The sequence below is a fragment of the Cyprinus carpio genome, chromosome A6, assembly GCF_018340385.1.
Source record: "Cyprinus carpio isolate SPL01 chromosome A6, ASM1834038v1, whole genome shotgun sequence".
Classification (NCBI taxonomy): domain Eukaryota; kingdom Metazoa; phylum Chordata; class Actinopteri; order Cypriniformes; family Cyprinidae; genus Cyprinus; species Cyprinus carpio.
This window is the reverse complement of record NC_056577.1, coordinates 16,142,578-16,157,854: the sequence shown is the minus strand read 5'-3', so window position 1 is coordinate 16,157,854 and position 15,277 is coordinate 16,142,578. Positions and strand designations below refer to the sequence as shown.

At 35.9% G+C, this 15,277-nt stretch overlaps 1 protein-coding gene across 3 annotated transcripts in view; it reads right to left on the bottom strand.

The window, feature by feature from the left end:
* Positions 1-6,238: 6,238 nt before the first annotated feature.
* tgfbr3 (transforming growth factor, beta receptor III) overlaps positions 6,239-15,277 on the bottom strand; it is a 102,956-nt gene continuing 93,917 nt past the window's right edge. For all 3 annotated transcript variants that reach the window (XM_042758200.1, XM_042758201.1, XM_042758199.1), the window contains 2 exons: positions 14,121-14,228; positions 6,239-8,988 (listed from right to left, as the gene is read on the bottom strand). In XM_042758200.1, the coding sequence (XP_042614134.1) occupies positions 8,870-8,988; positions 14,121-14,228 (227 nt within the window). In that variant the 3' untranslated portion in view covers positions 6,239-8,869. The remainder of the gene's footprint in view (positions 8,989-14,120; positions 14,229-15,277) is intronic.

Genomic DNA, 15,277 nt, shown 5'->3' with positions numbered 1-15,277 from the left:
TTTATAGCCAATATGTACGTATTGCAAGACCTGATGTAAGGGAACTTGTTGAGGAACTGACAGTGCTTGGAGATGTTGGGGGTTGAAATCAGGACCTCATACATGCTAAGCAGTTTTCTGTTGTCTTGTATGTTAACTTTTTATTTCAGTCGTAGTATATAGGCACACATTGGGAGATATGTGCTCTAATGTACATGGGATGCATTAAAGTACTGACAGCTCTTGGAGATGCTGGGAATTGAACCCAAAACCTATATGCACTCTACCAGTGAGCAACATCTATTAAAGTACAGACAATTCTTGGAGATGCTAAAGGGAAAAAATCAAATTTACTATAAACTGGAATTTTAACCATTTCAAAGCTCATAATAATAATAATAACAATAACAACACAATAAAACTGAACATTATTAATTGTTATTATTGCTTCAAGGAAGCACAAACTTTTTTTTTCTCATGAGTGTACCTGTTAAAGGGTTAAGATAAGAGAGACTGAGTAAAAGAGAATGACACGCAGAGACAGAAGAGACACAAACTCTGGCCAGGACTGACCTAAGTACAAAACAGACTGAACGTCTGCTATTCTGTTATTGACGGGAAGTGCCTCAGGACTCCTCAGGGAAACCTAAAGGTAACAAGCCTGAAAAATCCAGCCATTATGTCGGCAAGTGCCAAAAGCACTGCCACAAATACCAGCACCTGGCTAAACACATTCACATCAGTGCCAGTGTGCTACTCACAAATACCAGCGGCTGTCTGCAGAGGGAAATTAGAAGCACTTTATGCAGATAAATTCTTCTCTCCCTCTGATCATTTAGTATATATAAAAATTTGAATAAAGGGATCTATGATAAAAAAAATTTACATTCTACAAAAAAAAAAAAATAAAAAAATCATCAGAGATACATATATGAATAATATGTATATACATAATATATGAACTAGCCAAATTTGATTAAATTCTTGAATTTGACTAAGTTCTTGTTTGCTGAACTGTTGTATAAAACTATATCACACTCACTATCACACCTGCGCTGAAGAATAATAAATATCAGCATGGCTGTGTTTATCTGTGACCAAACAAGCACAATCTTGCTTAAATATACAATACACAGTACATGATAAAAAAAAAAGCATCATAGTAAATGGAAAGAATTGAGGGACAGACATACTTTTCATCTACTGCCATTAAGTTCTTAAATTGTCTTCCATGTCAGTTTCAGGCATTTTAAACATCAATTTATATAAGGGTGTCTCATTTTGAGAATGACCCATTTCCTGGTAACAGTATGAAAACAGTAAACACCAGAGAGGTAACCGGTTGTATGTGAAGAAGGGAGGTATTGCACGGGAAAACGTGAAAACCAGAAAACAGGGCAGAGGAAAGACTCGCATGCCTCTGTGAGTGCATTCATAGAGGCTGAGTGGTCACCAACAAAGAAGCTTCTTCTTCTCTACATGGACCACCAATCAAACGCCGCGCTCTGATGACTGAGAGCTTGCTCTGAAAAATACAGCTCTTACCACACATGCACTGCGCCCTGACCAACTTTAACATTTCTCACATTTTTATCTTTGAACTGTACATGGCCTCTGCTCCCAGAGGAGTCAATGCAAATATACAAAATAACTGACCCTACACTTCACCGATGACCTTTCTCTTCTACAGCCATGGGACACACTCCTCTACTGCCTGCAACATACTGGAAGGTGTTAGGTAAAACCAAACAGCATGCAGGATCTATAAGTCTCAAAACTGAAACAAGATAATTACACTAAAGAAGGAATTACATCTATGGCAGAGTTCATTTTTACAAGTCAGGTTAAAAATGTCCTTGTTCTGAAAGCTTGAACTCCTGAAATAACATTATGAGTAGTACACTATTAATCATTTTGGTCAGCTATTTTGCTGATGATAACACTGATCTCTGACCTGTCAAAATTAATGTGGAGTACGTAACAAAAAAAAAAAAAAAAACCTGAAATGATACACAATAGAAAGCCAAAACTGGTTGGCAGTCTCAAACTACATTAGCCAGATTTCAAACATAAAACCATGTGCAGCGTGGCCTGATAAAGGCAGAGGCTTATTCCAGTCACGCTTTTCGACAGGAGGTAGCAGGAACATGTGATCATAGAGGCCCATTCTTGAACTACATTTGTATTGAGACTTATGTCTCAACACCTGCAGCTGTTGAGTGCATGTCTGTTTCAGACTTGTGGCAGAGCCAGTGACTAAAAGAACGTGCAGTTATGACTTTAGAACTTTCTGCATCTGCTCTAACTTTCAGTAGTGGGACTTTTTCTCCACCAATCAAAATTCTGGTGCGTAATAGTGGCAGATAGAGCATCTGGTTGTGTTTACAGTCTGATGAAAGGGGAGATGCTGAAGCAGTGGTGTATTAAAGAGCTGGTTGACAGAAAAGTGCAAGAATTTTACACAAAGATCAACTGGCTTTCCTAAAGTATCTATGCTTGCAAAAAGACAGACAACAGATCTTGAGTTCTTTACTGAGGGAACTTCTTGAGAAGGCACAAATTTCTGCCCTTAAAGATATAGATTAAATGGACTCTGAAACAAAGGCACAGTATATGAGGAGTTGGTTTATCTAATACTGTCAAATGTAATGGAAGTGTACACACTTTTTAACACACACACACACACACACACAGACACACACACACACACAACACACACACACACACAGACAATTTTCATTTTGGTTTGGTTAATTTTGTCCTGTGTCTCTCCTTCAAAAGCAATATTATATTTATATATATATATATATATATATATATATATATACATACATACATACTGTGTATACAGTATATATTACGCTACTTATGGTTTAATGATTGATGTTCATGTTTTTGTGATTATATCTATTAATTATTCAAAAATACTTTAAAATACAACACACATGCAAGGACTTGAATGCACATTTTCTATGGTGAGTATGTTTTTTTTTTTATTGTTATTTTTTTTCAAATATCAATAAGAAATTATTAATAATATATTACTGTGGACACCCTTATGCATTTTGGACCTATTACCCTCCAGCTTGAGTTAAGTCTTAAATCTTGGAAAGGAAATTAAAGCTGTTATTTTCATCACACTTAAGTATTTACAGGGTGAATATACAATTTTTAATATTACCTGCAAGATATTTTTCATCAGGTTTTGATCAATGATATTTGAAATTGCAAAGAAAGAAAAATATATTAATGTTTTTTGATGAAAAATGTTAGGGATTTGTGTATTTTGATGTTTGACTCAGTTGTGGCCACCTCAAAGAGCAAAACAACAAGAGCAACGGATTAATAATAATCCTTCTTATTATATATAATTATAAATAACATATTATATAATATCTTAGATAATAATCTCTCTCTCTCTCTCTCTCTCTCTCTCTCTCAGTTAGGGAGTGATTCGCTGTATTAGAGTCAGCCACAAGTGCAGTTTTACTGATAAAGAGCCAAACGGCCATGACAGAAAAACAAAAAAAGAGGTTAACACAATTCATCACCAGCAGTGTTTTTCTATCGAGCATAGTGCAGTCATTACAGTTCACATGAAATGAGGACAAAATGATCCTCACACTCCTCCCATAATAACCTCCACTAATATTGCAACTCTGAGATAAGTCATCTGTATCCAATTTTTCTATAACTGTATGTGTACATAGAAATATTACGCCATTTTCATCTCTCTCCAGATATTTCATGTGTGGGGCTTGAAGCATTTGGTTCTCATTTGGGGCTGAGGCTGCAATTTGGGGCACAGTTTCTTCTCCATGGTGATAGGCTCGTTGATGTTGGTGTGTGGGCCACGGGTGCCATTGCATTACTTCACTAGTGTGGTTGCTAAGTCTGGGGGTTGACGGTGCTTTGAATGATAACACGATTTATGCACAGCTTTAACAGATAAGAGCTATTACACAAATACCCACATGCTGGATGGTGACACAGGATAAAGAAAGTCTTGTTTTGTTCTTTTGTGAGGTATTTCCTTCATTTTTTTTGCACTCAAATGACCCTGTTGTTCCTGTTAATTGCTGACCCTGTGTTTACAAAAAAGAAATAAGTTGCAGGAATAGTTAACCCGAAGATGAAAATTCTGTCCTTGTTTACTCACCCTCGTGTCATTTCTTCTGTGAAACACATTTTGAAGAACATTTCAGCTGCAAATTATGAAAGTCACCTATAAATTACTTTATGTAGAAATTAATATTAACCCAGATTAACAAATGCTCTAAGAATTTTATTCATTGTCAGTCCATATTATCTAAAGTATTAAGAAAAAATGTTAACAAATCAAATTTTATTGGAAAAAGTTTTTTTTGTTTTTTAAGCATATAAGGCATGTTTTTGTACATTGGCATATACAAATGTGTGGCTGCATATCTGAATAAATGTATATATATATATATATATATATATATATATATATATACACATTTATTCAGATTTGCCTATTCCTCTGTTTCTCATGCCTTATATATATATATATATATATATATATATATATATATGTATATATATATATATATTATATGCGTAGAGTTATGCATTACGTAAGATTACACATGCTCATGTGTGGATGTGTGTATTTGGTTTGTGTTGGCGTACAATCATGACAGAGCAGTTTCTTTATATGTGGTATGATTTTATGGCTATAGATTTCAGCGCTGGAGCCTCTCCAATGTTTCCAGCCATAAATACTGAGCTCCCCCTCCCTCTTTAGCTAAATATACAGCCACCCCAGCGCTGTCATCAAAATAGAGCTCGCAACTCAGCAAAATTAAATGCTTTTTATTGATACTGGCAGCCATATTTAATTCTGTATATTTAAACCTTCATGTGGCAAATCGGCCAGCTGTTGAGGTGGGAGTAAACTGAGACCCGACCCCACAAATGTGAAGATTTCAGCCTGTGGAAAAGGTTTGCCAAGGAAACAGAATCTCAGGTGCAGGTGTCAGACTGTGTTAAGTTATATTCATTCCTTTATTGGACCATGAATGCAACAAAGAACCCAAATTGATATGCAGAGGCTCAGGAACCAATAACAATAACATTAACTAACTAACTAAATACATAAATTAATTAATTAATTAAAATAAAATAAAATCTAAAATGTAATTATGCTATAGGTGTGTCTGACAACACATAAGGCTAATATTTTTTATCATTATTATTATTTATTATTATTTTTAAAGCAGTTTGGAGTTATAGTTTGTGAGGAACATCGTCAAGAACATAGTTTAAGTATTTCAGGAGTTAAAAATATTGCTTTAGAAACTACTACATCCTAGGATTAAATCCTGCCGAGCCCCTAATTTTATGTCTTTATATAGTATATTATTTATGTTCCACTTTATATATTCCACTTGGCTGTTTGAAGTGGTTGAACGGTGAATATCAACAATGGGCCTCAACCTCAAAGTCAACCCTTTTCCTCACTCTTTTGAAACATCACCTAAACCCAGAAACACTCTGGTGACCTACACTGAGTCATTGTTGATTAAGACTCAAAGCCTGTTCCACATCAAGTGCATCCCCCAGTACATTTTTTTTTTTTTTTTTCTGGAACCTATTTTCTGGATTTGGTCATCATGATCTCAAACTGAAAAAAAAAGTTGATAAACAATTTGACAGATTACAAGTAATATTATTCTGGAAAGGTGCCTTCATGGAAACTTCCCATAAATGACAGTCAGTTGATCGAGTAGACTGACAGTCTGGGCTCATCCTGTGAAGGTGACGTCATATTTTATGTTCATTGCTCCACACGGGTCAGTGTTGGCCTAAATGATGTCACCACTTCATTATTATTATTTTATTTTTATTTTTTAAATTGACTCTGTTGCTGTCCAGCCAATATCGTCTGCCTATGTTAAAAGTCATTAAATTGTACTGTATATGTCAGTGTATGCATATATGTGTGCACATTTACATATAATCATCAGTGTGCATGCCAGATCTCCATATGGTCTGCATCAAGTAATGAACTCATTGTCAAGCAGTACAGTTACTAAACAGTCCTAAAACAGGATAACAATACTTTATACAAGCAATCTACATAGCAATGAGAGAGAAAATGTTTTATGTTAACAGAAGAATTGAGTGCTAAAAAAGAAAGAAAGAAAAAAAGAATGTCCTCGTTGATCCTCTTCATTAGTGGACAAAATGTGGGGCCCAGTGCATATTTTTAAATGAACACACAAACAAACTCCTGAAAGATTATAAGAATTTAATTGGTATATATATACAGAGTATACATATAGCATGCATATATACAGCACATTATATTTACAAACACTGCATGATTTCACATACCATTGGAGGAAGAGGGGGGAGGGGGACACAAAAATTGTCACAATTAATAGTGTGTCGTTTCAGAGCAAGACAGTCTGATTCTGATAGGTTCACATTTACATCTTTCAGATTCCCCCCTTTTGTAGGAAAGTCTGGTGACTGAGACGGAGTGAACTGTCAAATCTGTAAGATAAACCCTTTGATGTGATATATTTTATGTAACATTAAGCTCTACACAATATGTACAGTAAAATATGCTTGATGACAAGACAATGAAACCTTATACACACATAGACAAATGAGGTAGATAACAAACAGAAAGACAGCACAATCAATTTCATCATTCACCATACAGAAAAAGTTTCAAATAAAGAGTTTATCACGAGACAGAGTGTTTACTGGAATGAGAGAAAGGCCTTATGATAAACCCAGTAAGGGGTTAACTCCAGAGCCATTAAACGACCCTTGATTACACCTATCAGAGATTCATACTCTGTTAGACAAGACAGCATTGTTTTAAACATTCCCAAAAGACATATACAATACAAAGAATATACATATACTCATCCATTTAAACCCACAAACATGGATACACAGAGCTTACAGTGTGACTAAACACACACTTGACAGATACTTAAATGGCGAAGAGCTTCAAAGAGAGATAAAAACATTTGCATCATCAAAATATATTTTATATTCCAAATATCATAGTGTTCCCCTATAAAAAATATAAATTTATAATAAAACATTTTATTTTATATGACTATGTCAGGAAAATATCAGTGAATGCAGCTCACTTCAGCATTATGGACTAGGTTTAGATTTAGAGAAAACACGTACAATTATATAGAAATATGCCCACAAAAATTCACAGTATGCAGATAGAATTATAGGGTGGCTCTATGTATATATCTCTAGAAAAATATAATTTATACACAAATAAATGTTTAAATTCTTACTCTCTTTTCTCTTAAAGGAGACATTTATACAAGTTTAAAATGAATTTAATGTTAGGGAAAAAAAAGTACATTCTATAGGTACAGTCTGTAGCAAGCAATACACACACACACACACACACACACACACACACACACACACACACACACACACACAAAGCAACATTAGATACTAAAAACAAACAACTAGATGCACAGATCTGGCAGATTTTCACATCAGTGGGTATACACTGTGCCTAAAGCAGAGTAAACACCACTTCCCTTCTTGCCTCTTTTTATTTCTGAAATAATGCATATACTCAAAGTTAAGGCACTTATAATGTTCTGACATTCATGTAAAGTTTCGACGGTGGGATTACTCTGGCTTTGCATTCATACATTTCTTGCACTTTACAACTGTATCTGTATGCATGTTTTACACAAAATCCCAAATTGTTAACTTCACATACACAGTAGAAATAATGATTTTTTTGAGAAATGTTGATCCTGTGTTCACTTTAGCGGTAGGTTAGTACCTAAATACACATACGCAGGGGCTGCTGTAACATTAAAAGACGGGCAAGTAAATGCCCATTCTTTGGCATTAGATTATGTAAATCTTTTGTGACTAGGCACATTGAATCCTTCTCAACAAATGCTCATTTTGAATTTTAAATTCAGGGACAAAATATCAAAATATAACAGTCTGAAATCATTACTGTTTATACTAATGTTGAATAATAATGCCCAGCACTTAAAAATCACATTCTATATTTTTCACTCTTATTGAGTCAAATAACTACTCTTAATGACTCTTATTTTGAAATGCTTATTACTATAATTATGAGCAATTATCTGTACAGACTATAACAGTATCAAAGTCTGGGTGGTAAAAAAATTAGACCATTAGAATCTACTACTACTTATTATTTTGCAACTATCTTTTAAAAGGCCAATTCTGGAAAAGCGCTTGTGCATACTGTATATCTGTAAATTCGTTAATATTTGTCTTTATGATTTAAAAACGATCTTCTAAATGGTATATAATTTTCTGATAAATATTTGGTTTAATTAAAACTTTTTTTTATGAAACTTAACTTTAAATCTCTACCATTTTATACAATATTCACAGAATATACATTATTTTACAATATTCCAAAACCTGTCCCATATATTGAAAATGTCTCTGATTAAGGCTTTTACACCCTTCACTCATGGCGTGCATGCATTTTAGCAAGGCACTAATCTTTGTTTAGGTGAAGACAGAGCCTTTGTGTATCCTCGCAGAGTACTAACTGTTCCTCTAGACCGCCTTCATTCCATAATAAGTGATGTAAACAGCCTTTGTTATTTTCACGCTGATCTCAACCATATAAGGCAAAAACAACACTCTTGTGGGGTTCAAGAAAAAAAGCAACATTTCAAAACTTGATCTTGATTTGGTTATTTCCCTCACCTCTAAATGTAGCTTTTTTCATCCGGTTGTATGTTCAGCCTAACCATTTCAGTTCCAAATAATGAAAATAATAAGGTCTCAGGATATGCTAGGAAATCACATATTCTTCCACAAATGTACAACGCATGATGCCAGTGGAGGCATCATCAGTCCAGCTGCTCTATGCATTACTGCTGCTTGAACACGGCGTGCTCTGTGTGCTGCCAATACTGTGAGCTGCACTGCTGTTCTCAGAAACCGGCTGAGACTTTGGCACCTGCTGCCTCACTCCTGTGCCACCTGAAGAGAGAGATGGATAAAGAGGACGTCAAGGCTTACAGAGACACATAGAAAAAGACATAGTGTTCAGATTCATGACATCTAGAAAACAACGACTTGCATTAATGTGTCTCTCAGAATGGCAGAAGCTGTTAAGCCATGAAAGCATAGTAACCCTTTTGCATTAAATGGTTTAGCTGGTGCACTTGGAGTATATTGATTTTGTGCACTGATTAGCAGCAGACTAGAAAGTTGGATGCAGATGAGAATGCTTGATTTGTACAGTATCACCATCTTTACTCTTAAGAAAAAAGGTTCTTTATCAATGGTTCCAAGAACAACTTTTAACATCCATGGAACCTTCCCATTGCACAAAAGGCTATTTACAGTGGAAAAAGGTTCTTTAGATTATTAAAATGTTCTCCACACTAAGAAAAAAAGTTCACTGAAGAACTGTTCACTGAAGTATTCTTTGGTTCATCTATGGCATTGATGCAACCTCTCATTAAAAAAGATGATAGATAGATAAAAGATTTTTTTTTCCCCAGAAACTATGCCTTTATGGGTACAACAGCTTAGTACCTTAAGCCCCTTTCACAATGCACATTGGTCCCGGAAAATTGCCGGATTGCTTCTGTGTGAACGCAAACATGTCCCAGGATTGATTCTGGGATCGATCCCGGGTTGGGGAACTAGTAACATTGCTAGGTTCAGTCCCGGAACATGCTCTGTGTGAACAAAAGGCAAAACCAATGCTGTAAAGGTTGTGTCGTAGTGATGACGCACGTTATCGTGTGACTCTTTTACTGGGTGTTTTGAAGGCAGCGCAATGTTCGCAACAAAAAAATATGTGCAAACTGTAATGAAGCAGAGATCAGTTAACTCCTCACTATCCACGCTGAAGCTGAGATCGTTCACTAGCTTAAGTGAAAGTTAACATGCCTAGCATTTTCGACTCGTGCATTACACATCACATCCTGATGTCACGTGTCATTACGGGACCTTTATGGGTTGTGTGTGAACACACACACACAGATTCCGGGAAATCACTGGCAGTGTGAATGAACCAAAATCTAATGATCCGGGAACAATTGCCGGGACACATTACCCGTGTATGATCCGGAATCTCAGTGTGAAGGGGGCTTTAGAGTAGTAATACACACCCTTAAGGCCTGTTCACACCAAGAACGATAACTATAAAGATAACTATAAAGATAACGATAAAGATAACGATATTAGCGTCCACACCAGCGAACGATATCGTCTGTTTATTCTAAGCGCAAGCTGGTCTGGCGCTTTAAATTCTCGAGCTCGTTACAGCAGGATGGATTCTGATTGGCTGTCAATTTTTTATCGTTCATCAGCTGGAAAAAAAATAGTTTTGAAAGAGATTCCAATGATATCTTTTTCTTTGTCTTTATCGTTATAGTTGTGGTGTGGACGCTGCTGTTCTTTAATACAGAAAACGATTTTTAGAACTATATCGTTATCTTAATATTTATCGTCCTTGGTGTGAACGGGCCTTTAAGGTAGTACTCTTACGATACTATTATGAACCCTTTTAGGTTAAAGAAGGTAAAAGGGTGTCCCTTTGATGGTACTGCCACAGTAACAAGCTATTATTCCCCTAAAGGTACAATTTTTTTACACATTTTTATTTTTTCTGAGAGTGTATGCAATATATTCAGTATTACATATAGTCATTTAATTCCATCAAACCTATATAAACTTTCATTTACACTTACAAAAGTATAAATACAGCATTGCTTTATTTTTGCATGGTCACATATCTTTTGTGTGATTGAAATATTGCCACTCAAACAAAACACTGTCAATAGTTCTCACGTCATCTTTGGGTTAAATTACCACTGGACTTGAATTGCTTTCTCTTAAGGAGACGTGCAATGCTGTATTTGAATTTGGCCAAAAAAGGCATGTAAGGAGTTCTGGAACAAGACTTATGTCTGTCTCATTCTTCTCTCTTTGTCTTCACTGATTATTGTTCTAGATGGATATAAACATTCCTCTATCAGAGGTCTCAACTCTGAAGCAGAGCGGCAAGTAAGAATGCATGTAATTCATCTTGTAGAGAGCTTGCCCCTGACAGAGAGTTGAACAGTTTTTAATCAAATTCCAGGTTTGCTTTACATGCTTGCCATTTGACTAAAACACCAATATAAATACACACTCTGCTCTCCTACACTACATACATCTGAATTCTCTATAAAATGTCTGTAAATAAATTCCACCAACCCACAAACTGTAATTTGGACGTGTGTCTGCTTCCCTGTTTTAGGCCCCTCTGCTGCTAATATGTGCCAGAGATGTGCTGCCAAGAGCTCCAGCTAAAAACAGCCTATTTCCTCATTCAGCGCTGTGTACTAGACTCAGAGGCTTATCTGCCTCTATACACCTCTCTTTTACAACCAATCATCTTGCGAACGTACACAGTGGCAGCACGCAGACTAACAACATATGCTGGTTATATAATTATCTGAAACACTACCCTAAACAGAGCTGCATTTTGGTGTATGTGTGAGAAAGAGTTTGATGGCAGCTTGTTGACCTCTTCCACTCGACCGTGTCATTTCATTGTGTGTGCACAGGGGCAGCGTCCTTAACCTATCAGTGTGATCTACAACAGGGATGGTGACAGGATTACAGGAGCTGTTTTCTTACAGACTCCCGCAACATTCCACACGCAGCTTTCCCTAAAATAGAAGCATCCCTAATGTATGGAACAATGTATGTTTTACAATTATGTACTCACAATCATGTACTCATTATATGCATCACTATTTAGTGTAAAACATTGAAGGATGTGCATTAAGTGTGAACTGAATGTTTTACTGCACTATACCATACTATACTATACTATACTATACTATACTATACTATACTATACTATACTATACTATACTATACTATACTATTCCATACTATACTATACTATACTATACTATACTATACTATACTATACTATACTATACTATACTATACCTATACCATACCATACCATACCATACCATACCATACCATACCATACCATACCATACCATACTATACTATACCATACCATACTATACTATTCCATACTATACCATACTATACTATACCATACCATACTATACCATACCATACCATACCATACTATACTATACTATACTATACTATATTATACTATACTATACTATAGTATAGTGAAGTGACATGTGGCCAAATATGGTGATCCATACTTAGAATTTGTGCTCTGTATTTAACACTATACCAGTGTTGTTACTGTTAAGTAAAACTAAAATCTATTAAAAATTATTTAATTGAAAATATATAAAACACATTCTGGTTGATTCCCAGAAGCAGCATGAAGGAACCAAAACAAAACAAAAAAAATTATTTGAGATGACTTTTTAAAAATACATTTAAAATTACTCCAGTGGTTCAAAAACAACAACAACAAAAAAAAAACAAACAAACATTCTCTTAAGTAACAAAATCAGAGTAAATTATTTCCATATAATATTGTAATCACATTTTGGTTTGCTTTAGTACAAAAACTAAAACCACATATTTCATTTTTTCAAACAACATTTTTTCCTTATAATATCACAATATTAAATTAGGGGTTCTTGGCAACAAAAGTCTGTAACCCTTGTCCTGCACTACACTACACAACAGGGACTATTATTTGTCTTTGAGACAGTCAAAGTAACACACTAGGGAAAAACAGACGATAATTCTTTGGGTCTAACTGACAGAGAGAAAGAGGATTTTGCCTTTTCTTTCATTTCACCAAAGCCTCTATCTTGCATTTTCCTTCACTTCCAGGGGGAAAGCACCGCCTTGGTTCAAATTTTTCATCTTTTAGAAAAAAACATTTCATCTGACACGAGTCTATAATTTAGGCTATTGCAAACATGAAAAGCATTTGGGGTTAACATCAGTATCAAAAAAAAAAGAAAAAAGAAGATTATTCCATATAGGGCTATTTTAGTAATATGATTGAATACTTTATAATACTGTGGTTTGATAGGCCTTTGGCTTGTATGAACTAATCAGTGCCATTATGAGAAACACATGGTTGGAATGATCAGAGCTTACACCACAACCACACTTTTTTTCTTTTCATTTCAACATTTAACACCTGTTTCTGACAAGAAAACGTCACGGTTTTGATCCTAAATGACCTTAGAGGGTAGTCAAATTCAACAGTGTCACCCTGATCTGAGATGCCAGTATAAACACGCAAATAAAATAAATTCTGAGCTCTTCATGCCCATTTAACAACAGTGAGCAGAAACACAGCTGGATAATGTCATCCCAACTGAATACCACAGGCAATATTAATAACATTACACTGATTTAAGTTTTTGAAAAAAAAAAACAAAAAAAACCTGGAACAAAAATGAAAGCTAATAAAAGCTAAACATGACTCCTTTTATGTCAAGGCATGGATATATCCAAGATATACATGTTCTAAAAACCCCAAAAAATAGATCAATTTCAGAATGGCTTTGATCCTCTGTCAACATACTGATACTCATCGGCCTACACAACTACAGATTCTGGAACAGTGGGACTCCCTTCAATTGTGTGCCATGAAACGGTAGCAGGTCAACAACACTGAGGACAGAAAGTAGGGGCCGGACTAGCGGGAATGCAAAAGAGTGGAAACGGGGACTGAGAAAGTGCATGCGCTTCCTCTGGAGGGTCAACAGAGGTCGTCGGCCTGGCGACAACAGGGCAATGCAGGGAGGAGGGACGGGTGAATCCTGGCATTCAGAGGGAGGATTGTATATGCATTTTCCTGTGAAGCCTTGAGACACCCTCACAGCGGACAGGGGGAATTCCAGTCCCCTTTGTGCTATTGTACCCAAAATACTGCCGACCAGTCCCCCCCAATGCCTTAAAGAACGGAAAAGACAGATCCGCTTCTGCTGACGAACGGGATATATTCACATGCTTACATGAGTTAAAATGTTATTGTTAACATATCGCTGCTACTAAGAGAACTGTCAAGCCTTTTCGATGATCAGAAATGAGCATTAGAAATGACACAATGCATAACTCTCAGTACTAATTAGTGTGATGCAGGGAATTAGAACAATGGTCAGATGAGTTCAAGGCTGTGATGTGAATATGCAGTGTTTTCTCACCTGTATGCGAGTAGATGAACCATAGCGCTCCAGTCAGAAGGGCTCCAATCACAAAGGCAGCAAAAGCGATGCCCACCACAACTGGGGTGTCCAAGAAATATATAATGCCTGCAAGAAAAATGTTAATAAATATATTAAATTATGTCTGTTAAGTGTGTAGCAGTGAAAATTTCTCACTCTGGGGTCGATGTTTACATGACGTTCTACTATAGAAACTAAGAGCTCATGCTTCGTATGGGCTTTGCAGTGGCATCCGTGAGCAAGCCAAGCATCTCCTGCCTGTTTATTATAATTAACCCGCCCACTGATTGACTCCAAAGACAACAAGACAACGACCACGTCAGTAAGAACTCTGACCTTTTTTCACTTCATTTCACCACAGATTCATTTACAAACAAGACACAATTTGATGCAGGATTTTCAGTAAGATAGAAACTAAAAGAAACTAAGAGACGATGCTGTGCTGACTATATTGGATCTGACAGTAATGTCGCACTACACAAGTTCGAGTAACTGTTTTTATTACGTGGTCATGATTGCTTTGTCTGTTATTACAGATCATTTGATATTTATGCATTTTTAACCTAAATCACAGCAGCGTCCATCTATAAAGGATGTAGGCTGTCAAACATACACAACTGTTAGCCAATCACAGCAGTGGGCGTTTACTTCAGAGTCTACAATCCACCATGACCTATTCAAACTGAGCATTCTGATGCATGGAGACAAAACAGGACAGAAAATAGCCTATTACTTCTAAATGATTATGTTTTTGATGCAAAAATCTTGATAACATTATAAGTAGAACTCACAGAACAGTACAACATAAAAAAGGGCAGTTCATGACCCCTTTAAGACATTTACAACAATCTATTTTGAGTTTGTACCACTGTTTTAGACCAAAAGGGTAGGGAATTATTGATGTTTTCTGATCATAAATCTGTTTTCGGATGGCATTGATTTGGTCTGCTGTGTTTTTCACAAAGCATGGCACTCCCACAAACTGCCCTCTTTGATTTGTAGATTAAGCCAAATACTTTGGGATCCTGTCCAGAGCACCGCTTTGAGCCTTTTTGAGAGGTTGCTTTTCTGCCTTGTCTGTACAAGAGTTGTCTTTGAGTTCAAAATCAGATGCAAAAACTGTTTTCATTACTTTT